Here is a 24834-nt window from a genome sequence, read left to right on the forward strand (position 1 = left end):
CTATCTATCTCTCTGAACCAAGTTCCACTCGTACTGCGAATTTTGTCAGTGATTCGTTCGGTAATACGACTTATTGGAGGAATCTTACCACTCGCCCGTCGTCGTCGCCGGTGTAGACGCATTGCGGCATGGGAGTGATGCATGTAATGCCTGCATCGTAATTGGCGCCCACTTCCGATCGTGGGTCCACATGGTCCAACCGTCGGAGCAGCTCTAGAATCCACCTGCCGTTTTTCGCGGTCTTCTTCCAAACATTCACGCGGCCTCTCTTATGGCCCGTGAATATGAGGCAGTTTTCCAGCCACTCATTCCCTGCGCCCTCGTAGAAGGCACATGCATGGACATAGTCGTCCGGCTCGGCACAGACGTTCTGATCTAGGATGACTGTGCCGTTGATTGTGTAAAGTATCACATTAGGTCCGGACCCCAGCATGATCTCTCCAGAGACATCGTTGATGCGAGCACATTCCACGGCTCTTGAAAGGGGTAACTTGCGAATGAACTCCAGCCGATTGAGGTCCCAGAGGAAGGCCTGGCCATCTGTCGACACGGAGACGAATGTGCTGAACGACTTGGAAACGGCCATGTTGGTCACAGGAGAGCGGTGTCCAAAGAGCGACTTCCGAGGGAGCAAGTCCACGACCTTTCCAGGAGCAGTGTGAACCGCATAGACAGAAATAACGCAATCCTCTCCGGCTGTGATGAGGGTTTTGGAGTCGGCAAAAGTGGCGCAAGATAGCTGGCCGATGTGAAGGTTTTCGAATAGTCCCGCCGGCTTCTGATCATTAGTTGAGGCTCGTCCAGAGAAAGTACCGGGCTTTCTTACCCTCCTGTTGTCGCTGAAGAAGAACCGGACACTGTTGTCGGCGTAGCCCCATTCGAGGAACTTGTCGTACGGCGCTACATTCAGGCGGAACGGCGAGGCGCAGATGAGCCGGTCGATCTTGGGTGAGTATATGAGTGATGCGACCCTCTCGTGCGATTCTGTTCCTTGTATTAGCTGGAGTTCTCCTCTCAGTAAGAGAACAACTTACCGAGAAGCGGATGGGACAGCCTGGTCAGGGCGTAGACGGATGTATCCAGGCGCCTAATCGGGCACGAGGCGTGCTCACGAGCGGGATGGGACCGAGTAAAGACTTGGTGAGGCGTCTGCCCAAAATTGTGGATTACACCAGCTGTGATTCTCCTCTCTTGGGGATCGCTGATGTTGTCAAGATCAGTTGCTCCGCGGTACGACAGATGGTGGAAGACGTTCAGGTTGTCAACGGCAGCATCGCCTCTTTGCTTATATCCAAATACCAAATCGATCCATTGGTTCAAGTGCTGGCTGACGTATGGGCTTTCGAGAGCCTCGCGATGCTTGGCAATGAAGATCTTCGGGTCACCCTTGGCCCATGGGGGAAGCACAACATTATTGACCTTGGTGCCGGTGCTTTCACGGTTACCGAAGTTGTACTGATTGATGTTGGTCAAGAACTCTGGCAAGCAGAAGAACTCCGGGATCAGTTCCCTGACATCCGCCTTGTTGTCGCAAGAGGCCGACTGCCAGGCATGAGGGATAGACTGGAAGAGACGGTCCGCGTGGTCAAATGATCCACCTTGAAGGAGGATATAGGACTGGACAAACGGCGGCAGACGGATGAGATACGATGACACGATCATAGCAGAGGAGTAGTGCGTGCCATAGTGGAAAGGAGTCTCGCCAATTTCTGCCAAAGCATCATAAGATTCTCTGAAACCTGAGACGCGACCAGATGTCTGGGCGCCCATCGGCTTCGAGAGGTCTCGGAAGCTCGCCGGATCATTGAGATTGAGCTCTTCACTCGTGTAGTCGGCCAAGACCCACGGGAAGACGGGGTACTGGGTGAGATCGTTGAACGTGCGACCGGCCATGGTGTTGACAAGCATCAGGTAGTGGAAGTTGGACATCTCGCCCTTTTGCCATTTCCTCATTGCTGGGTTCCATGGCGTCGAGTTGAAAATACTTCCAAACTTGGAACCAAAGCCTTGGGGCTGTTCCTCAGATACCTTCAGCGCCTCCAATCGCCAAGCATCTTCGGGGTTGGGCAGCGAGCTGGCAGCATTGGTGTGCGGCGCCTTGCTCATCAACTTGCCAAAAACTTCATCGCGGATGTTGGGGTTGATGGAGGTCAGCAGGTAACTGCGACCATCGGTGAAGAAGACCTCGATGGCGACATCTCGGAACAGGAATCTGCGCTTTGAGATACTGATCACATCATACCACCTCCAGCTCCGCGATTCTTGTTCGCTTCTACTGGAACTCTGGCGCTGCTCGGTAGTCTTTGCATCCGTGATGATTTCAGAGAACGGGTCTCGCTCCTCAGGGGGAGCTTGCCATGCGTTGACAATCTCCCCAGAGGCGCATTGGAAGACGTTATCCATGATGTAAAGGGCATCTTTGCCGATGATGAGGATACCCTCACACCCTTCCAGGCCGACGATGCGCGAGATGTTGTATACCGCCTGGACCTGATCTCCTTGCTCTAGTCGCCTCATAACCTTGCGGTTCTTGTCTTCGAAGCCATCGTCACCCTCGTTGGCATCATTGGGGTCGTCGACCAACTCAAAGTCCTCCTCAGTGGCTACAGCGGACTCGTTGGCTTCCTCTTCCTGCTCTGTATCCGGGGGCGAATCGGTAGTATCTTTGGCGCCATCAAGGCCAAGCTGTAGCTGTGACGATGCCGGCGTGGCTGGCTTAACCGGGGACGGGGATATCTGGGCGGGAGCCATGTTGGTGTTGACTTTGAGGGAGGATGGCGTTGACGGAGCTTCACCTGCTCTGCGCTTTGGCTGGTAGTCTGAGTGTTTCTTTGAATAATCCGGAAGAAGCCTCAACCGCATTCGGTTGCGACCCTCAGTTCGATCGAGCTTCCACTTCAACTGAGTCTGCTCAGCAAAGACCGCACCGGGCCGTTTGAGATCCAGGTCCATCTTCAGGAATGCCGCAGCCAGATAAGCCATGTCATCCTGTTGGTCCTGAGTGAGACGCTGATGCTTGAAATGCTCGCTGTTGAAGATGCTCTTCATCCAGGCCCCGTTTGCCATGTCGTGTCGCAAAAGCACGTTATCCATAGTAAGGGACTCTGTCTGCCATGCCTTGAGTCGATCCCTGCGTTTTGCCAAACGGTACTTAGCCGAATCTATAGTTCGCTGGTTCTCGACAGCCACAAACTCCTCCCATGCTTTCGATATCCCCCCAAAGAAGAAGGCATCTAACGAAGCGCGGTGCTTGTCCACCCACTCGATGAACGTGTCATCGTCGACTTCAGTGAGCTTAACAGCGAAGTCCTTCGTAAGGTGTTGCTGGTCCGGTTGCACGCATTGGCGGAAGAGAACCTTGGCTTCATCTGGTTTCTGAACCAGCATGATACGCATGATAGTTGCCGCGGCAGACCGAATGGACGCGCGGGAGTCGACAAGCTTCGTGTAAAGCTGATACCAGAAGAGCTTCATAAACTCCTCCTCGTTAGAAAGACAGCCGAGAATAGGCGCCTGCCAGTAAAGAATCTTGCTCATAAAGTCCTTGGCGCTGGAGTCCGGCGTATCGGGGTCATCCAGTTCGGAGAAGCGAAGGAGCAGAAGCTTGAGGAAGCACTGGCGTATTGTAGACACTGCTTGGCTGCAAAGACGCACGCTCTTGACGCTGGCGACCTCTGGCCGTTGAAGATACTCCAGCACCATGCCAGCAAATTCCAACATTGGCTCTGTGCCATTGATAAACCAGCCCTCAAATATCGACTCCGTGACATGAGCAGCGAGACGACCCATGTTGGTGAGGATCTTGGGCTCGCACAATACCTTTTGGTTTGGTTGAATGTGAGTTCCGAGGCGCTGGAGCGTGTTTCTAAGCACAAAAGACTCAAAGTACGCCTGGTGCTCTTGGAAGCCTGGCGGAATCTTCAGGAACAAACCAAAGCCCGGAAACTCTTTCCGAGTGAAGACCTGGTCAATGAAGACGCTAATGACCAACTCCAATAGGCCGTCCAAAGTCGCGCTGCTTGATTGCTGCGAGGCAAGTTTCTTCTTTGGCGACATGACTGGTGCGAATCTCGCAGAACTGGGTGCCTTGGGAGATTGTTGATTCGTGAGCAGAACGAAGCCGGATGCTTTCCGCAGAGGGGTTCCGCGCGGATTGCCTGCAAGAGTAGCAACAGCATCTGTGCTTGTCGTACGGACGATAGGTCCGGGCTGGGAGCCAGCAAGAGGACGGATCATGACGTCGCCGCCCTCAAACGTCAAGGCAGAGTCCCGCGAGTTGAGTTCCGTGTCCGGTGTAACGGCGTCGGTGCTGACGATGATCGGATACGCTGCCCAAAGGAGGTATCGCACATACTCCGATGTAAGGGCAAAGTCCCTAAACTCCTGAGAGCGAGAGTGAAGGTCTGCCATGAACCGGATGACCGTATGAAGCATGGGCGCGTTGCTAGATATCCTTTCGCTGTCGCGTTGGGTGTTTTCTGCAGGTTGTTAGCTACGCCGAGAGTCGCTGGAGGACGCGCATACCTCTCGAGTCGAGGCCTCTCGTTTCCATCGACTTTGCCCGTGGTCGGGTCTCCAGTCCCTCGAAGCCGCTTGCCTGAAGATTCTGTAATTTCTGAGGAGAGTGAGGGGAGTTGGGGTCCTCCTGGTGCTTCATGACATCCTTCAGACCATGCTGTAGCATCGACGTAATGACTTGGAGGCTCTCCGGGTAGGTGATTCTAGACTTGCCAAACGTCTCAAGCAAGCTGGAGAACTCAAAGTTCCGCTCCAAGTCGATCTCAGCCACATCAAAGCCAAAGAAGATGCAGAAGCAAATCGGCCACAAGGAAGGGATATACCACCAGCGTTTCAAACGGTGCGCCATAATAGTGAAGCCGCCCGTCTTACCCGAGAATTTCGACGTATACGTGGAGCCGTGGGTAACGAGCAGTCTGGCCAAGATCTTGGTGCCATTCATTACAGTCTCGGGGTCGTCGCTCGCCAAGAGATACAGTAACCACTGGTCCATGCTCAATAAATATAATTGGTTTTCGTCAGGCGGCGGTCTCACCTTATTGGTCACTGTTCTGGCGAACTTGCTGATGTTGGCCTTGTTACCCTTCTCACAAAGGAGAAGAGAGTACATCCCAAGAATCTTGGCACCTAACTGCTTCTTCGTGAGGAATCTAGATGTTGTGTTGCTCGAGGCACTGTTAGAATCAAATGTGGCCCTTCTGGCAAATCCGGGAGTGGGGGATCGAGTGATGGCGGAGGCGGGTCGGGGGGTCCTGACGAGAGATGCGATGGGCGAGTGGTAGGCGTATGTGATGAAAAGGGCGAGAGAGCGATGCACTTCCGCCGTGTAGTTGCATTTTACAAGATGCTCCAGAGCGCTCATAAAATGAGGCAGCACCTCTTCTGAAATTGACTCTGCCTTCATAGCATCAAGCAGTCGTTTAACGATTCCTAGAGGGATTAGTGTTGATCTACATGTCAGCAATTGTTTGAACTTACTCATACGCATCAGCCGCCGGCTGTTGAACTGATGGTATTTGCTCTTGACGGAGAACGTCACGAACTGCTTGTAGTAGAGCTCTTGGGTGATTGGAGCCGACCGCCGCCAAGTGTCGAAGTCAATGAGTAGGATGCGATATGCCAGAGGGTTGACAATGAATGACTCCAGGGGCTCAGCGTGCTTGTATCCCACAAAGTCTAGGACGAGGCTCAAGAGCTGGAAGCTCAAACGGTCTCGCTCCTCACTCGAGATAGGCAGCCGCAAGTTCGCATTATCGGCACCGAGGTTGACGGTGTAGCCCAGTTTGGCTCTGAGAAGCATGCCGAGGATTGCGTATCCGTTATCGCGTTCCATGGCCTCACTGTTTCTCCAGCTTTTCCGGATGCAGAGGAATGTCATCTCAACCGCCCGCACAGTCTCCTCTACCGTAGCCGCACGCTCCACGATCTTGAGAGCAAGTGGAGTAAACCCAGCCAACCTCCAGAAGTTATCGTCAAAGTAGGATGGTGTGGCGGCCACAGGACTTCCAGTCATGACGGCGATTCCGTGGGATCGTGCCAAGGCGTCAAGAAGACAGGGCAGAGCAGTATTGACCGCAATGGTCGAGCCGGTCCTATGAGTCATTTGGATGAGGTTGGTTGCCGCGCTTCGAGGCAATGCGCGGTACAGCTGGGTATCTTGATACACGCCATCCTCTCTGAATACGCCTGCCGGAACGATGCCGAGCAGAATCTTCACCTCTGGTAGTAGACTTCCAGCCTTATCGCGAATAGCCCTAATAATATCGGAGCTTTCGTCTCTGCCAGGATGGAACACTTCATTTCTCAAGCCGAGAGAGGCGGAGGCTTCGTAAGTCTGAAAGCCGCCGAGGCTATCTTGGAAGTTGCCTTGGTATTTTGGCGATAGACCATAGTGAACAGCAAGAAAGTCGTCACTGAGGACATCCTCGAAGAGATGCGCAGATGCAAGGGACCATTTGGAAAACACCAATCCTGCGCCAACCTGGCTGGAGAGATCTCTTGGAGTACCCAGAAACGCTTGAACAGGATGCGATTTGGCATTGGCAGATGCGAAAGAGGCAAAGCTTTCAGTGCTGCCATTTGTGAATGGTGGTGGGGAGGGGTAGGAGCACTTGATTTGCTCAACAAACTCGCCATTGACGTACAGAGAAGCCTTACTTGCAGTCATTGTCTTTGGCCGTCTGTGAACAAGGGCAAGATGGTACCACTGCTTTTCTCTGAAGGCCATACCCTTGAACCTAACACTTGGGCGACTGGACGTAACAGAGGTCTGCAAGATGAAGTTGTGGGTATCCCTCTCGAGGTACATCAGAAGAAAGCATGTCTGGGTGGCATCAAAGACACCAAAGAGGGTAGTGTGAGCTGCGGGATCGTATCTGTCCACGCGTATCCATGCTGTAAAGGTATAGCCGGGGGAGGAGCTTGGCGGAAATGAGCGGCCCAGCGTAGGTAGCTCGATGGAAGAGTGGCCATGTAGAGAGAGGTCGAATTGAAAGAAAGGGGGCCCAGTATAGCTTGACGCCATTTCCAAACAGAACTCTGATGCCTCTGGTGAAGGATTTGCTAGTAAGAACTGGGTGTCTGACGGTTGGTTGACGCCCAAGTACATGAGCTTTTTGCACAGAATAAGAAGCTTGTCTTTTTCAGGCTGGCTTAATCTTGGCTCGGGGTCGAAGACGACCCTCAAGAAGCGAGAGAGGACGCCGGTGGTATGTAGCGCGGACAGATTGAAGAGGGAGATTGAGACCACACTTGACATGATCTCGAGAACGATCATCGAGCAGGGGTTGGCCGGCATGTCCTCCGCTCTGGGTATTGACTCCCAAAAGCCGACGACGGCGCGCAGGATTTCGGGGTTGCGGAAGACGGCCTTCTTCTGGACGATTTCGCGTACCTCCTGGGCATAGTCTCTCATCTTTTGGGGTGTTGAGGTTGTCTGTTCTGTCGCATCGTCTTCGGCCCCTTTTTCTGGCTCCGGCTTGGCATCCTCGACCGTCGTGGGCGTAGATGCAATCGACTGGCATAAAGCGTCCACTTTCTTGTCGCCCAGCGAGAAAGCTAGAAGCTTGCCAAACACTTGACAATTTGTCCACAGGTCCGAGTCGCTGCCTCCAAGCCCCACGCTGGCGATAGTCTGCTCGATAGCCTCCCACCCACCTCCTTCGACTCTATGACGGAAATAGCGTTTGTTCCCAGGGTGGTCGTGGAATGCCGCAGCGAAGACGTCCAGCACGGCCTCGAGTAGTCCAAATAATCCATTCTTCTCCTCGTCTGTTCGTCGCTGGGGGTTGTAGAATCCCGAAAAGGATCGCAGCACGTCGAGCAGCTGCGTGAAGCCGCGCAGGTGTCGAAAGTCATCTTGGGGCGGGCTTGGCGGTTCGGTGGCGGCAATGTGCTGACGGATCTGGCGAAGGCTCTTGAGCAGTACGGGGAATTCGGGGTAGCCGTCGGTCGATTTTCGTTGTCGCAGGCCGTTCGTTAAATCTTCGAGCATGCCGCGCAGGATCTCGGTAGCCTTGGATGTAACTGCGTGAGAGGACGCAGAGGTGGAGGAGCGATATCTCCTCGATACTTGCAGCGTCGCCATGATTTGAAATATTTCTTGTGGCTACCGGTGTTCAAGTCGACGATCCTTTCATTCCAATTTCTTCGCTCCCAGCACCCATCGAGGGTCCAGGCAGTCGTCAAAACTGTTCGGCATCGAAGTAGGATACGGCTTTTGGATAGGCGTCGCAGCTCGAGGCTCAGAAACGGGCGGGTGTCGGGTTCGGAGGTAGACGCAGGCGTAGAGGATTAATCGACTTTCGAACCGGTTCCGCCCAAGGATAAGAGTGCAGTCGGTGGATATGACGATAAAATAGAGCGAGCTCAAAATGCTCCAATGACGTCCAATAGCTGCGCGTTATCACGAAGACGGAGACGGAGCTGGCTTGGGCGAGCTGCGAGTGTCAGCCTCGAGGCGCGCGGTGTGGCTTGGGCCGTTCTCAGTGGCCGCCTCGTTGGGTCCAAGAGCGGGACGCAGCGGCAGACGTGGGAGGCACCACTCAACGGCAGCCCGCGGGCAGGAGCAGGTCTGTCGCCCACTGCCAGTCGGTGCAGTGTGCTGACCGCATGCTGAGCCGAGAGTGGGGTAGGAATGGTGGCGGTGCAGTGCTGAAGGATTTCACAGCGTTCAGTGTTCTGTCCCGGTTACTGAGACCTGCCGAGCAGGCCAGCTCCACTGGACGAGCCACTGCGGTCACCATCACTCGGCATGTCAACCACTGAAGCACTTCCAGGTTGGAGCCCATTTGCTAGGCCCGCGTTGACGTCGGGTCCCTGTTCCCGGTTCGTCTCCGTCGCAAAGGCACCTAGCTCAGCTCGGAGACCATATCGATACGCCGTGCTATTAATGGCACAGCTGCTGCTGCTGCTGCTTTGACAATCAAACCAGAGCATTTGACGGGACGTCACTGTGGGTTGAGCATGTTACAAGAAGCCATCATCCCCAGACCATTGCATCTCTGCTGGCCAGCACTTAGCACATAGGAACTCAACAGCCGGACGCCCTCATGTTGAATCGGTACCAACGAAAGCGAAATATTCTAGAAACCGAGCTGGACGTGCTCGGCCCGTAGCAAGGTTCGCCTTGCTGCTGACACATGAATAGACGGACGCATTCCGGAGCGGTTCTGCGCAGTGAGAGCTTCCAGTAGACAGCAGTGTGGAACCCATGAAACATGACTGCTTCAATCCCGTTCGAGCGCGCTACTTCCATGTGCCAAGTTGAGCAACGACGTCCTGCTCGACCATCAGCTCGGCCTGAGGTTTGACCGTTTGATAGCTGACGCCAGTGTCTTCACTGCCTGGATTGGCAGGCGAAAGAGCCATTGGGCTGTACTGTGACCTTTATCAAGGTATTTCGACTGAACACCCTCTTTGATGCATGAAACCCTCCAAAAGCTAGAAGTGCTGGAAACACGAATCAGTACTTGACGGCCTATCAGTCTTTGTATCCTTTGAGTCAGTAGCCATCTACTATCGTATCCAGCGCTAGCTACAATTACAATGCAACGACGCGAACAAGAGACAAAGTCGGGTCAAATGGCCATGTGTCATGACTCCCTTGACCGGGGGTTGCTTGAGCGATCATCGGTTCCGGGGATCGGGGATCTTGCCGTTGGCATTTGAAGCGCAGTTGCCATTGCTGAACACTTGCACACCTGCTGCATCTGGGAAGAAGCTTGGGCGACATGGGTGGTTTCAGTCCGCCTCCTCCCAGACACCAAGACACGAGACTCACCAAGCGCAGGATGGAGTGTTCAGCGATGGTTGGCACAGATCCAACGGCAGATGGTTGCTGGAATTCGGCAACACCTTCGTTGTTCGCTGTTCGCCAGAATGACTGGCATGGATCTAGTCCGCATCAAGTGTCGCCAGCTGGATGGTGTGTCAATCCGGGTCATTGTCCTTGTCTCTGGCCTTTGGACAACGACACGCGTACTGGCTGCATCCATATCTAGTCGGCGCGAATGGCCCAATTATGTCTTTGGGTAAGACGAGATGGTGTGGTGAGATGCGGCTTTCGCATTGACAACGACTCGCAAGCTCATGGCGTTTCTGAGCACGACCGCGGGCGGTAAACAATGTTTATTCGCCTCCAAAGTGTCAAGTTGCTGATGGCGTCGAAGTCGTTGCTGGCAGTTCCTGCAGGACCGGAGGAGCAACGCAATCGGCCTTGATCGCGTCCTTTTCGCCATTCGTCCCTCGAGGACCTGGATGACTCCTCGAGTGACCCCAGACTTGCTCGGCGTTCCGTCTCCTCCACTCGCTACGGGCAAACAGTGACAATCCAGCTCGGAGGGAGCTCCCCAGCCAAGCACCAAGGTCCCTCTCACTCAGGCAGCTCAGGCAGCTCTCACGCCAAATGCCCCCCGATGACGGGAAGGCAGGGGAAATGTGAGGCACGTGCCAGGCACACACGGGGGCGTACCATCTGACCAGTGGGTCAGGCGTGTGGGCTAGCTCGGATCAGCGTAGCGTTGGTGCTGGGCCTCGCCTCCCCGCCTCCATGTTCCAGTCAGACAGCTCGCCGCCCCTTCAAGGCACCTCTTGGGCCGGAGCTTGCCCTTTGACCAGCTCGTCTAGCAGGCGACCGAGGCAAAGGTACCTTGAGGATTGAGCATAGCTCCCAGCATCAGCACTGAGCAACAGCCGCCGGACAGCAGCGGGTGAGACGAACAGCGAGAGCTCCAGTGGCTACGCAGGCCTTGGGTTCTCCCGCCTCGCCTTCAATCCCCGGCCTGGCAGTGTTCCCGTGAGACCCCGTGAGACCCATTTGCGCCGGATACCTTATTACAGTTAATCACATCATCATCGAGCAAGTTACATGCTCAATGGGGCGGGCGGTGCGATACGCAGCCTGACTTGCTGCTCGCCGCCCTGGCTGGTATGGTCCTGGCTGCATAGCGGTGCTGCACAACAAGCTAAGGGTAGCTCGCTGACCGAAGCCGCAGTCGCACTCCCAGTGACATGCCCGACATGCCCTGTCCCTCCGCCCTTCCGAGGTCAGATCAACAGGCCCAGGAAGGTAGATTGAAGGTGAAAAAGACGGTGACAGGGTAATACGGACTGTCTGGTTTTCTGAACACGACGGCGATGCGGCTCCCCATCCCTGTGAGTGGTCGGTAGCACAGTTCAACGAAACGACGAAAGCTTCGAGTGTCGAGATAAGACGGGATGGCAGCGCTTGTTAAGCTTCAGGGTCCTCCGGATAGATCTGCCTCGCTCTCCGCTGCGTGAATGTGAATCGCCCATTGCGCGTTATCGCATGCAGCGCTATGCGGGATATGCGGACTGTGTGGATGCCCCTGGTGGGTTGGGAGGGGAGAGCTCTCCAAGCTGGGTGAAGAATGCATGAGGAGAGCTGATAGTGCGGTACATGACTTGGCTGCAGCAGCAGCAAAGTGTCCGAGGCTGGGCGGCGGCGAAGGCCGTGTTGTGGTGAGCTGGCTGGCTGGCTGGCTGGCAGAGCAGGTACCTTGCGTTGGCGTCGAGCTGTCTTCGTCTGCTTGCTTCTTCTTTCCAGGGTGACACCGTCTGGATGGACGACACCGCATTCAATAGCTCCTTGACGATGCTAGGATACGCTGTCAGAAGCATGGGTCGAGGAGGATTCCAGGGCTGTTCGGCCACCCTGTTTGCCTGCCCATGTTTCGACGCGGTGGTTGATTGCCGCAGTAACTTCGCGACCGCCTTGGCTGTTGGGGTACAGCGTATGATGACGTCGGGGGTTTTGGCTGTGACTCTGACTCTCCAACTGCAGTCTTGTCCGGACCTTGCTGCTTGTGCGAGCTCAGAGAGCGTGAGAGCAAGAGAATTGTTGGCTTATCGCAACCCCAACAGAGAATCACGAGGCTGATTCAGATGAATAGACCAAAGAAAGAAACCGTTGGCTGATCAGACTGATGGACGGGAGCTTGAGATGAAGCTTCCATGGCCGTTCGGTGCCGTGGAAGGAGGCAACTGGATGTCCAGTGGGTAGGTAGGTGCTTCCTGCCCCAACAGGTATGGAAGGTACGAACAGGTAGGTGTACCTGACGGAAAGGGCACTCGCGTGAGTCGCAGAGAAAGTACCTCGCTATCGTCCATACGCACTTTCCCATCCCAAACAGCCTTCCGTATCGAACCAGGTGCCTTGCTGAGCGTCCCAGGGAAACCCCAAACGCGACCCTCCCTTATCGCATTGCCGAGGAAACCCTATCGAGTCATTCCATTGGCTCCCTCGCCCCAACGCTAAGCCGGTTTCGGCCCCTTCAGCCACTCCACAGCTCTTATCTTAGTCGGCTGCGTCACACTGGGGGGGCGCGCAGCCGTCCTAAGACCGGCCGATAGCAGCCTGGTAAGGTACTTGCTTGCGCCGGACTCCACGAACACTGCGCGACCTGCACCAGGGAGGTACTTCGCTGTGTGGGAGTGGAGGTAGTGTACCTGCCAGGTCCCCATCCATCGTAACAGGTTCCTTACCTCACCAACAGCTGTGCGCACGCAACCGCCGTCGCTGCCTTCCCTTTATATCTACCCGCACCCGCTCTCCGAAGCTTCCCCCATCTCGCTTGCTCCATCTCTCTCTCATCCCCCTCCCTCTCTTCCATTGACTCCATCCTCTCTCAACCCATCGCGTATTCGTCGTTCTAGGGCGGCTTTTCAGTAACTTCATTTCCTTCGTCTTGTTTGCAAACGTCTCCGGTAGACTCTAGACTTGTTACCGTATTGCAACCGCCATCATGAGAGGCTTCGTCGGTGCCGTTGCCGGCCTGGCTGCTGTTGCCAGCGCCACCCCCTCCCTCTCCATCCAGACCGTCCACGACGGCATGGCTCCCGTCCTCTCTGCCACCAACGCCGAGGCCGTCCCGAACTCGTACATCATCAAGTTCAAGAAGCACGTCTCGGAGTCCGGTGCCTCAGACCACCACACCTGGGTCCAGCAGATTCACTCCTCCGCTCAGGACGAGCGCCTCGAGCTTCGCAAGCGTAGCCAGGAGCCTCTGGTTTCTGACGTCTTCCACGGCTTGAAGCACACCTACAAGATCGGCAAGGACTTCTTGGGCTACGCCGGTCACTTCGACGAGGACACCATCGAGAAGATCCGCAGACACCCTGACGTAAGTCCGACCATCCTGACACTGCCCAAACACCGCGAGACCCACCCGCGCTTGGCGGCGCATCACCGAGCTCCGGTCGGATAGCTTCGGCTGTCGTCTTATCACCTTGCTATCGAGCCATCGCTGACAATTCCATCTACAGGTCGAGTTCATCGAGGTCGACTCCGTGGTCCACACCCAGGTCCCTGTCAAGTCCCAGGTTGAGGACAAGTGCGACGGCGAGCTTGAGAAGCTTGCTCCTTGGGGTCTTGCCCGTATTTCCCACCGCAAGTCTCTGGGCTTCGGTACCTACGACAAGTACCTGTACGCCGGTGATGCCGGTGAGGGTGTTGATGCCTACGTTATCGACACCGGAACCAACGTCGACCACGTTGACTTCGAGGGTCGTGCCAAGTGGGGCAAGACCATTCCCTCTGGTGACCAAGACGTCGATGGCAACGGCCACGGCACTCACTGCTCCGGTACCATCGCCGGTAAGAAGTACGGTGTCGCCAAGAAGGCCAACGTTTACGCTGTCAAGGTCCTCCGCTCTAACGGCTCTGGTACCATGTCCGACGTTGTCAAGGGTGTTGAGTGGGCTGCCACTTCCCACACTGAGCAGGTCCAGTCTGCCAAGGACGGTAAGCGCAAGGGCTTCAAGGGCTCCGTCGCCAACATGTCTCTTGGTGGTGGCAAGACCCAGGCTCTGGACGCTGTTGTGAACGCTGCTGTCGATGCTGGTATCCACTTCGCCGTCGCCGCTGGCAACGACAACGCTGATGCTTGCAACTACTCCCCCGCTGCTGCTGAGAAGGCCGTCACCGTCGGTGCTACTGAGCTCGGTGACCGCCGCTCTTACTTCTCCAACTACGGCAAGTGCACTGACATCTTCGCCCCCGGCACCAACATCAAGTCCACCTGGATTGGCTCCAAGTACGCCGTCAACACCATCTCCGGCACTTCCATGGCCTCCCCCCACATCTGCGGTCTCCTTGCCTACTACCTCTCTCTCCAGCCTGCTTCTGACTCTGAGTACGCTGTTGCTGCCATCACCCCCGAGAAGCTCAAGAAGGCTCTGATCTCCGTCGGTACCGTCGGTGCTCTCGCTGACATTCCCCGCGACACCCCCAACGTCCTCGCCTGGAATGGCGGTGGCTGCAACAACTACTCTGCCATCGTTGAGGCTGGCGGTTACACTGTCAAGCAGCAGGCCAAGGAGGTCACCATTGACGACCTCGAGAAGGCCATCGAGGAGGACTTCGAGGTTCTCTCCGGCAAGGTTGTCAAGGGCGCCAAGACTGTCGGTACTAAGGCCGAGAAGTTCGCTAAGAAGATCCACGAGCTTGTGGATGAGGAGCTGAAGGAGTTCCTCAAGGAGACCTCCTTGTAAGCGTCGCAATAGAACGCTAGACTGGTCTAATTTATTTCCTTACGTTTTTCTGGGTCAATGACAGTGTACGCATAGGGTTACATTGCAGGATGGGTTAGGATGGGAATGCATTGCTTCATGGCTACATACAGATCTCACAGCACGAATTAAGTCTCCTTACCTATCAGAACCTTGACGCGCTTTGAACCAGTGATTGAGTTATGAACCTGTGATGACATGTGGCAGGTGTGTAGTCCCTTCGTCCCAACTCTCTTAGTAACCCCAGCCAAGCCAACCAACTGAGCATGATGTTGGCAAACTTTGTTCAACTATGTGAGTAAGCCGCCAGGCAGTTGTCCCCATTCGGCTTGGTGATGGTCAGCTTGGACAGCCTTATGGGTCATGCTTGCCTCTCTCAGATCGCCGCCAACCCCCTTCGAGAGGGCTGGAATACTCTGCGTAAGACATATGGCAGCACATGGTTTCTACATGATCGATCCTCCATATCGATAAATCGGTTTACACTTTGCCGTTTTGCCCGTTGAACAGCGTGCTGGGACTGGAATGCTGTGTCTCCCATCTCGGGAAGGAATGACACAACAGCTGGCGCTTGCCAGCGCCACCTCATGCCTGCTCAAACCAGGGATCAGGCCCCCTTCTGCCATTCTCCTGCCTCTGGCGCTGGTTGAACGGTCCTTCCATTCTCGTCTCTTCTCTCAGAGTTCACTCAGCCCCGTGGAAAGAGCAATCATGGAGTTCCTTCCCAGTCCTACACGGCGTCACCCCCAAGGCGTTGCATTGTCTGGCTTACAACCACTCCGCCACTTCGCCTCTTCTTCTGCCGCATTCAACCTCCATGAACCGATATACAACATCCTCGATCTTCCAACGCTCTCGCGGTTCGCTTTTGGTTAGCTACCATCGCACTTAACCATCAGCAGCCTCATCTGAATTCTCTACACCGCTCACCACCTCCATACCTACTGTACTCTTCTCTTACCCTGCCTCTGATTTCTCCTACAGAAGCCGGCCCAGATGCGTCGGAGCAACAGCAATAAGTCGACCTCGGGGGTGGGCAGGTCCAAGTCGGCCAGATCGACAACTTCTTTCCGCTCAGCCCTTGAGAGGCTGGAACATATTGACCCCGCCATTGCTGATAGAGACGCGCATCTTGCTGCTACTCTCTCTTGGTGTCAGGCCGCTCCTACCATGGTCCCAACGACACACCATCCTCCACTGCGATCGGTATTCACAGAGTACTCTGGAGACTCTGGTAGCCAGCAGGGGACGCTGGACGGAACCTGCGATGAGAACGGACTCCGGCGACAGAAGAGCGTCCGGTTTGCCAAGTCAAGCAAGAACGATGCCGCCAATGGCAACGGCATCTCCCGACGCCGAAGTGTTCTGGGTCGCATCGAAAACCAGCAGAATTGCGCAGCGGCCCAGAAGACCGATGAATCGCCATGCTTCAACCCATTCACAGCCAAATTTGTCGAGTCTCTGCCTCCTGCCGAGTCCTACAGACCGGTAGACGAGTGTGCATCGGTCCCAGGTTCGTACAGGAAGCTCCGCAAGTCTAGATCCATGTTCTCCCCAACAGGTCAGACTCCCACGCCTAAGTACTACTTCAGCAATTCTCCGGAGCAAGGAAATCCCACACCTGCACTCAGGCGGAAGTCGATGCAGAACATCAAGGAGAGCAAGTCACCAAAAAGAAACCGCAGTCTCAGAGCGCCAAAGTCCATGAGCTTCCTTAAGTCCGCGGGAACAAGATCCAATCTTCGGACGAATGCCAGTGAAGGCGAAAACAGCGGAAACAACTTCGGTGGAGACGGACAAGCACCCCTTCAAAGCCGTACCTCGAGGCTGTTCACTTCAAACAAGGAGGGCATTCGTCAATCCATGAGAGATCCCTCAGCAGGCAACCTTGCGGTTCCGAAGCGCAACGGCTCCCTTCGCAAGAAAGCCCGAAAAGTCTCCAGCGGGTTCAAAACTAGGCTAAAGTCTTTCTTCGGACTCACCAAGAATGATGGGCAAGGGCCAGAGGGGAAAAGGGATTCACAAGCAGGGGTCGGAAGCCACGACGAAGGCGACAGAGACATAGACGAGGACGCCTATATGGATATTGACGACCCAGTGCTGGACGAGTGTTCGATCTCCCAGGTTCCATCACGCGTACCCTCTCTCCATGCCTCATCGTCCGCTCAGCAGCTTCGATCTCGTCAAGGCAGCATAGAGAGCATCGAAAGCCTCAGGAAAGTCTCGGATGATCAGTCCGATGAAAAGTCTCGAGTCACGAGTTGGACAAGCTCAGGAACGCACACTCTTAACAGCCAAAGCACTTGGGGCGGGGAAAGAGATCGACAGAGGCTGTCCGTCATCAAGGAAAATGGGCCACATTATTCATCGTCATCGTTTCGTCGACCGACCATAGACGAACGCAGCCCTTACGAGTTCGAGGCCGTGTCTCCTGAGAAACCGAGTGGCCCGCCTGCTCCTCCAGCAGTCGACAGCCAGAGGGTGTATTCTGCGCTAATGAATCGGCTGTATGAGGTTAACCAAAAAGAGAACATGCGAGAGGCCAGCGGCGAGGACTTCCAGAAGCAGGAGGCAAAGAAACTACGAAGGTCTCTGGATGACAGCCCGCCAACAATCAGATGTGTACGGCCAGAAGACGACGTTTTCCGGGATGGCCCGCCGACTCAAATTCCTCCTGTCGGCATCGCGGAGACGACGGAAGATGGCTCATTCTCGGAATCCGGGAGCGTCATCCACTATCCCACAAAGACCGCTCCCACGGGTGCACATTACAGCCCGTATCCTGGACCTGCAGTAGGTGACGAGAAAAAGGTTCTGCCTGTCACCGTTAGAGAGGTCTCGGCTGCTCCGAAAACGCTATCTACTCGAAGCTCGGCCTTCTTTGGCAGCCCAACATGCCACTTGTTCCGGACTACAAGTCCTTACCGTCGAGCATTGCAGAAGTCAATGAAGGAGAGCAGCTCTGAGTCATCTGCGCCTCCCGAGCTGAATCTGGATCTGGTATCCACGAGACGCCATCCAAGTCTCTCTGGCGATGATCCTCGTCTGGCCTATTCGGACAGCATCTACTCTGACCAACCCATGTCACCAAGGCTGTTGTCGCCCCAGCTTCTCTCGTCTGAACTTCTAACGTCGGCATTGGTTGCTCCCGGCGCTATTCGTCCTCGTCGTCCCAGTGTCGGGTCGTCTTCCAGGACTAACGGGCTCACGCATTCTAAGAGTTGTTACTCGGACATTACTGAGCGTGCAGCAAACGCATTCACTAGGTCTGGCTCCCACGGAAGGTCGCGGTCTCATACGCCATGTGAGCCTTTGACATACGTACCGACAATGCCCATCGACACTGAGGCCAGAACCGCGTCATATGCCAGCTCTGTTGAATGGAAGACCTATCTCTCGGCAAACGCATCCAATAGTGATCTTCACGCGCCTGTTAGACAGATGATGGAGGTGAGATACGCCAAGCCCAGCATGCCGAAAGGGCAAGTACGCGAGGGGGCTCAGATGTACGCTGAAGATGAGCCCAAGTTATACAAACCGGCAGGACCTATCAAGTTTCATACACCACTTCGTACAATGAGCCACAATCGCCAGGCATCATCAGCCAGCCGTGCTGAGGGTGCAGTTCCACCGAAGGTTTCCACACTCTACAGCAACGAGAATGCGATTCCTTACTCAGAGGGCCGTGTAAACGGCCATATTCGTGTGTACGGACCACCACCGATTCCACCCCGAAGCTCTCTCCGAGAAATTCCCTCAATGCCACTTCTCCAGTCGCGTTCATCCCAGAGCAACATTCCCGTCAAGTCACCCAACAGAGCGACTTCGAAGGTGCGCAGCTCTGATACAATGCCTGATTTCACGTCGGCCGAGACGAAGCCGAAGACTCGATCCCCTATGAAGCTGGTCCGGCGTGTTGGCCTACGGAAGAGCCTCAAGCCGTCAGTCTCCAGCCCAGGGCTTGGCATGACGGTGGAGAAACAATTCGGCCCAATGCTGGGCAGTGACCAGGTCAATCGGGGTTCACCCAGAGAGAGACGGCAAAGTGGCAGTGGTCGTCGCCTTTTGGACTCGAGCGACTTCAACAGCACAGACACCTCAGACACGACTAGTTCTGATGACTGGAGGGCCCAGAAGCTTGGTAGTCAGCAGATGGTTGAGAACTTTCTCAGCGACAGACATCGAGCCATGGTTAGAAGCGAGCATTCGAGAGCATTCTTGTGATTAGTAGCGTCAATGTGGAGGCAAGTAAGCGGCGGTGGGAAGGTTTACAACAGCGTTATGATAATGAAGATGGAGGACCGACGGCAGGGGTTACGATACCAGGAAGGCAACGTCCTAATACATGAGTATGCATGCTTATTACTTGAGACATGAGCAAATGGTCTGAGTGCCTGGGAAGGGTGTTATGCTCTATGTCGTGGTAGAAGTTATTTCGAGTCAATGATAATAATACAGATGTGCTACGCTTATGTGGAAAGCTTCCATCACGTCTTGGGTACTGACCCAAACCGATATTGGGCCCATGCAAAGCTGCCCTCCTGCATGGTCCATAGCTGCTTCCCGAGGTCGTCTCCCGCGGCGCCAGCTGCAACGTGAACAGGCATAAGATGGTCCATCCAAGGATGCGCCTGCTTAGCATCCGGTCTCTTACACACCTGCGCCATCCTCTCCTGCCTCTCCTCCACCTTGCTCTCGACCGCCTCCTTCAGGGCGTCGTCAAAGCTGACAGAATACGGCATCGGCTCCGGGCCGCCGCCCATGTCATACAGGTTGTGTACAGACATGCCCGCGCCGATGATGACGACGCCCTCGTCGCGCAGCTCGGCGACGGCCCTGCCGAGGCGGTAGTGCGCGTCCGGGTCCTCCGAGCCGAAGAGCGAGACCTGCACCAAGGGACAGCCGAGGGGGTTCGTGTCCGGGTGGAAGGCGACGTGAAAGCCGGCCCAGACGCCGTGGTCGAGGCCGCGGTCGGTGGTGGGGACGCAGGAGATGTTGTGGGCGGCGAGGAGGGCGCAGGTGCGGGACGCGAGCGGGGGAGAACCTGTGTTGGGGTAGGAGGCAGAGTAGTAGTGCAGGGGGAAGCCGGAGAAGTCGTAGATTAGCGGGGCGGGACCGGGCGCGGCGTTGATGTTGACGGAGGTACGGGAGCGAGATTGCCAGTGGGCGGAGAAGACAAGGATGGCGGAGGGCGCGAGGGAGGTTATTTCGTGGCCGATGTGTTGAAGGGTTGGGTAGACTGGGTGGGCTTTGTTGTACATTACGTCGGGCTGGAGGGTGTTAGTGGGATGGGGGAAGGGGGGAGGGAAGGGGGGAGGGGAAGCTTACGCCGCCGTGGGAGAAGAAGTAGACTGGCATACGGGGCCTTTTTGGCGGTGGCGGTGATAATGGTGTGGTTGGGTCCATTTGGGAGTTTGAGAGGGTTGATGTCACGGCTGTGAGGAATGATCGCAGGGTTGGGGAGAACATGTATGCGAGTAGGGCGACGAGGAGGGAGAGGAGGAATATTGGGTTTAGACGGGCCATGGTGAGGGTTCAATCCAGACTCGGTGGTTTGTTTATGCTGGACTTAGAAGGGGGAAAATGGTCATATCTGTCGGTGGTGTGTTCGTCGGCTGGGAGTTATATGAGTGACGGCTTCACGTCGGACGTCGGTGAGGAACCCTTACCCGAACCGGGTGAGGGACGGAGGGCCACGCGGAGGGGCCGGCGTGGTGATGGGCGGGGTGGTTTTCGTCGCGCGCGGCCGGGTCCACTGTGTGTTTCGGGGTGATTTAGTGGCGGGAGTGCGCTGAAGGGATCCGCTCGTGGGCTGACGGTGAGTTTAAATCCGCTGTGCCGGTGGTATTCCGAGGAAGGCCCCCGTCTTCCCCGGATTGCAGACAAGTATGATTCCTTGGCATGGGTTCTGTGTAGCTGAATGGAAAATAGAAAACAGCTTAAAGCATTTGGCAATCGCTATGAGCCTGTGACACCACATCTTGTATCGCTCATCTGACATCCATCCGCCCCACAGTGCGTTCCAGACGGATCTACACGCCGCGCCGGCACACCACAGATCTTCCCAATCAGCGACCCCACCCATCGGAACGGAGCCACCAGGGAAAAAAAAACCAAAAGTGGACACCTCAAGCTCTCCCATCCGGCCCATCAGCTTGGACCTCCAGTTTGCCCTTTGCTCTCAATGCTCTCATTCCGCGGGCTCATCGCAACAACGCTCGTCGTCATCGCCAACCTCGCACACCTCACCGTCTCCGAAGAACCTCAACAGCACCACGACCGCGACACTCACCCTCCGCTCGCCGCCGTCCCGCAAGACTCCCTTTTTGGCGGAACCCCACCAGTAGCAGCCGACATGTCGTCGTCCATCAGCCGCGCGGCCCCGCTCGTGTTCCCGGCCGCCGGGAAGCACACGGCGACCGTCATCTTCGCCCACGGCCTCGGCGACACGGGCAACGGCTGGGCGAGCGCCGTCGAGAACTGGAGGCGGAGGCAGAGGCTGGACGAGGTCAAGTTCGTCCTGCCTCACGCGCCGCAGATCCCCATCACCTGTGTGAGTTGCGCCCCTATCCATCCCCGTTATCCGTCTCATTTCCATTTCATCGCATCTCATCTCGTCCCATCACATTCATCATGCGGCATGATAAATGAGAGGTGCTGGATGATATTCATGAGAGACGTCTGCGGGGGAATTCACAAATGATCAAAGCCGCTGACAAGAACCCCCACCTCAGAACTTCGGCATGCGCATGCCCGGCTGGTTCGACATTGTAAGTCGCGCCTCCATCCTAGACCGCCACCGCATCCCCCCCGGTCCGTCCCCCCTAACCACCGCGGCCATCCTGCAGAAAAAGCTCGACGGCACCGTCGAGTCGCTGCGCGAGAACGAGGACGCGCCGGGCATCCTCGCGTCCAACGAGTACTTCCACAGCCTCGTCCAGGCCGAGGTCGACGCCGGCATCCCGGCCGACCGCATCGTCCTCGGCGGCTTCAGCCAGGGCGGCGCCATGGCCATCTTCTCGGGCCTCACGGGCACGCACAAGGTCGCCGGCATCGTGGGCCTGTCGTGCTGGCTGCTGCTGAGCGAGCGCTTCGCGTCGCTGGTGCCGGCGGACAAGCCGAACCAGGCGACGCCGATCTTCATGGGTCATGGAGATGCGGATCCGCTGGTGAGGCCGGAGCTGGGCGCGCTGAGCATGGAGGCGTTGAAGAAGTTGGGGTATGATGTGTCGAGGACGCTTTACCCGTGAGTACTCTGTTTCCCCTGTTCTGGTTTGGTTGATGGGCTGTTGTCTGGGACTTGTGCATGCTGACTTTGAGGTCTAGGGGTATGGGTCACTCTGCTTGCTTGGAGGAGTTGGATGATGTGGAGGCATTTTTGTTGAAGCAGTTGCCGCCTACTGAGAAGAAGTAGATGGAAATAGGTCTGATGAAATACGTTACTACATCCTTAGAAGGGAGACTTCGCTGAATGGCTAGAAAGATACTGTAGAGCTACGTTTACCGCCTACGAGGTAACCTAAAGAAATATCCGGATTCGAGATAAGCTCCTTCTTTCACCTCCCAGATACGTTATAGCCTTTATCAACCCCCCAAGAATCGACAGGAAATAGTGCTCTTCCGCAAATTCCTCGGCTGTTCTGCATTATAATGACGCCTCAAAGGGACCGGCTCTTCCAGCCGTAACAGGAACTTCCCGCACACTACCTGTTTGTCCAGCGCTTCGATCACTCCGCCCTTTTAATCATACCACCTTCCACGTTGCACTCTATCTCCCATACTCATCGGAGCGAACGCAATTCTTCCAACTGCTTCGTCAGGCTTCTCATCCAGCACCATTACCTTCGTATCCCCGAGACGTCGTGACACCGCTTCACCGCTCTCAGTGCTATTTCCGCCCGTTTCTCCGACGGCGAAGTGTGGTGAGGTTTTCGCCAAACTTCCCACAAAACCTAGTATCTGTGGCGCGTCACTGTGGTAATGGAAAACCAGCCCGGCGAGTGCGGCTGTGAGCATAATAGTAGTAGAGATGAAGTAAACGACAATCCAGATGGTGTCAAGGGCGTAAGTAGCGGCGAGTGGGATCGTCACCGCGGACGTCGTATTGAGCAGCCATGATTTGTTCTCCGGCATACCTCCCAGTATGGCCTGGGGATCGACGGTAGAATCCAAAAAGGTATTCAGGAGTAAACCGAATCGATCTGCGAAGATCTCCATGGGGACTATGGACCACTCTACACGGTGTATGCCCTGTGGCACTTTTAGAGTCCAGACAGGATTCTCGATAAAGGTTTCGGAAAAGCTTGAGCCACGGTCTTGCTCTGCATCCGCGGGAGGGAACCGGATCATCAGACTGTCAGGAATTCTTCGGGCGACATGCTTCGGGCTGAAAATTGTCTCTAAAGGCGACAGCGGCGGCTCTGGTAGCTGTCTTATACGATCAACCCTGCACTGGGATTGTGCGGCGATGCCATGATATTCGCAAAAGACTTCGACATTCACATAGATAGTCCTTGCTGCGCATGACGTCATGCAATAGCGATCGTCGCTTACAGCCCCTACAAATATTGTAGTATTCGATTTGCCTTGGGTTCCCGGTCCGTAAGTGGTGTTGTAATCCAAACTAAAGGTATTAGACCTTTTCGTACGAGATGGGTCTCCGAAGAAGTACTCCAAAGCCATTTCGTAAGGTGGATGATCGAGTGTTGCATTGTATTTTTCTGTGAATGATTTGTAGTTCGCAGCAAACCAGTCGATAAAGGGCTTCAAGAATGTGAACATCAACGCCGAAAGAAGCAGGGTTGAAGAACGTTCTTCACGAACTTTGACTAACCCGATTAATTTCATCGTCAGAAGAGGGGCTTCTGCATACCCACTCGTAACACTGAGGCTTTTCTTAGCAGTTTGTGACCAGCGCTGAACTCGGAACTTACATCATGCAAGTCGATATAGCTAGCGTTGATAGGGAACGAAACATTTCCAATCAGTTCCGTCTTTATCCCATGAACACGGTTTCCAATGAGGCTACAGTAATTTTGAACGCTTTGATTCCAAGGTACATCAAGCCACTTCTCTGGATTTGACGCGTCAAACCCAGCTACATGCTTTAGGCTGGGCACTCGAGGACTGCCCCACGGGTCAATCGCCATCTGTGCAGCTGCTGCCTGAATTCCACCCAATCTTGCTATAAGGTTGTCGTAACCGATGCAAGTACTATTGCAATACTGTGTGCCGGATGTGGCAGAGGTGAGGACGCTGCTATATGCAGCATTGACTGCGGACCTATTAATTAACCAGTTGTAACTTCCATTGAGGGCGCTGCTCTCGATAGTCTTGAGTGCGTAGTTTTTATAGCTTAGACGTTCATCGAGGTTCATCACCTGATTCTGAAGGTATAAACTCCTAAACGAAGATTGCGAGCCTAGAGGATTGAATGCCCACACGAAGAACAGACAGACAGTCCAAATATTGATCATGGACAGGGCATAAGCGGATAGAACCGTATTGGCCATCGTCAAAGACCCTAGGACTTGTTCCAAAGCCTAGATTGTTGTCAGCATGGGAACATCATTGAATGCAGAGGGAAAAGCTACTCTCAGTGGGACACCACGTTCGAGGTGCCAGTTTGCATATGCCTTCAGAGCGTTGCCTACAACGCCTGAAAAGATCACAGGCCAGAATGAGGGCGCCAATTCCGTGGCCACAATCACCTTTTTTGACCACTCAGATTCCTCTTGTCCTCGGATAGAACAAATGCATACACCCAGAGCTGTTCCATGTCTCAGTGAAAGGTTCGCCGTGGACTCGGGGCAACAAATAGTAGTGAACGAACCAAGGAAGCATAATGAAAGTGCAATGGCAATAATGTCGCCAAGGAATCTGGACCATGGCAAGCCATTCCAATGCACGGGTGATCGGGTCTGGTCAGACTCAGACTTCGGTGATGAATGTTCATCTCTGTCGCTCCCTTCGTGGCAGTCGATTGCCGTTAGATGCGTGTTTGAGTCTTCATCCAAGTCTGGTGGAGAAGTCAGTTGCTCTGAGCTGGCATGATCTGTGTCTATTCGTTGCAAAGTGTCTGGACTTGCGCGAGAGTTTGGGTGAATGTCTTGAATCGTGTCTAAAAGATGTATGCTGCTGGGCGGCAAGGGGCAGCGGAGGAGTTCGTAGGCATGTTCCGAATCAGGCTCCATAGCGGGAACAGAGAGGCCATTAAGCCAGACAACGATGGTCTTTACTTTTAAAGATGTCGGGGGCCAGCGTCGATTATTTATATTCTTTCGTGTG

The 24834-nt window shown here is 55.1% G+C and overlaps 6 protein-coding genes across 6 annotated transcripts; 3 read left to right on the top strand and 3 right to left on the bottom strand.

The window, feature by feature from the left end:
* CGCS363_v012041 (Beige protein-like protein 1) lies at window positions 1–8104 on the bottom strand (the record flags this gene model as incomplete). Its single annotated transcript, XM_036643890.1, has 7 exons — window positions 1–33; window positions 89–775; window positions 827–984; window positions 1035–4478; window positions 4525–5002; window positions 5054–5448; window positions 5497–8104. 7 exons carry the CDS (start codon window positions 8102–8104, stop codon window positions 1–3), a joined length of 7803 nt encoding a protein of 2600 aa, XP_036491308.1.
* A 4678-nt stretch (window positions 8105–12782) lies between these two features.
* Window positions 12783–14529, top strand: SPM1 (Subtilisin-like proteinase Spm1; the record flags this gene model as incomplete). The annotated part of the gene is made up of 2 exons (XM_036643891.1): window positions 12783–13160; window positions 13303–14529. The coding sequence occupies 2 exons, from the start codon at window positions 12783–12785 to the stop codon at window positions 14527–14529; spliced, it is 1605 nt and encodes a 534-aa protein (XP_036491311.1).
* A 1188-nt stretch (window positions 14530–15717) lies between these two features.
* CGCS363_v012043 (uncharacterized protein) lies at window positions 15718–18771 on the top strand (the record flags this gene model as incomplete). The annotated part of the gene is made up of 1 exon (XM_036643892.1): window positions 15718–18771. One exon carries the CDS (start codon window positions 15718–15720, stop codon window positions 18769–18771), a length of 3054 nt encoding a protein of 1017 aa, XP_036491310.1.
* Window positions 18772–19034: 263 nt separating this feature from the next.
* DODA-0 (4,5-DOPA dioxygenase extradiol) lies at window positions 19035–20073 on the bottom strand (the record flags this gene model as incomplete). The annotated part of the gene is made up of 2 exons (XM_036643893.1): window positions 19035–19817; window positions 19876–20073. 2 exons carry the CDS (start codon window positions 20071–20073, stop codon window positions 19035–19037), a joined length of 981 nt encoding a protein of 326 aa, XP_036491305.1.
* Window positions 20074–20731: 658 nt separating this feature from the next.
* CGCS363_v012045 (Acyl-protein thioesterase 1) lies at window positions 20732–21961 on the top strand (the record flags this gene model as incomplete). Its single annotated transcript, XM_036643894.1, has 3 exons — window positions 20732–21100; window positions 21282–21793; window positions 21874–21961. 3 exons carry the CDS (start codon window positions 20732–20734, stop codon window positions 21959–21961), a joined length of 969 nt encoding a protein of 322 aa, XP_036491304.1.
* A 326-nt stretch (window positions 21962–22287) lies between these two features.
* CGCS363_v012046 (uncharacterized protein) lies at window positions 22288–24740 on the bottom strand (the record flags this gene model as incomplete). Its single annotated transcript, XM_036643895.1, has 4 exons — window positions 22288–23333; window positions 23459–24089; window positions 24141–24316; window positions 24380–24740. The coding sequence occupies 4 exons, from the start codon at window positions 24738–24740 to the stop codon at window positions 22288–22290; spliced, it is 2214 nt and encodes a 737-aa protein (XP_036491307.1).
* Window positions 24741–24834: the final 94 nt, after the last annotated feature.

The sequence above is a fragment of the Colletotrichum siamense genome (assembly GCF_013390195.1).
Source record: "Colletotrichum siamense strain Cg363 chromosome Unknown KSG_Cg363_contig08, whole genome shotgun sequence".
Taxonomy (NCBI): domain Eukaryota; kingdom Fungi; phylum Ascomycota; class Sordariomycetes; order Glomerellales; family Glomerellaceae; genus Colletotrichum; species Colletotrichum siamense.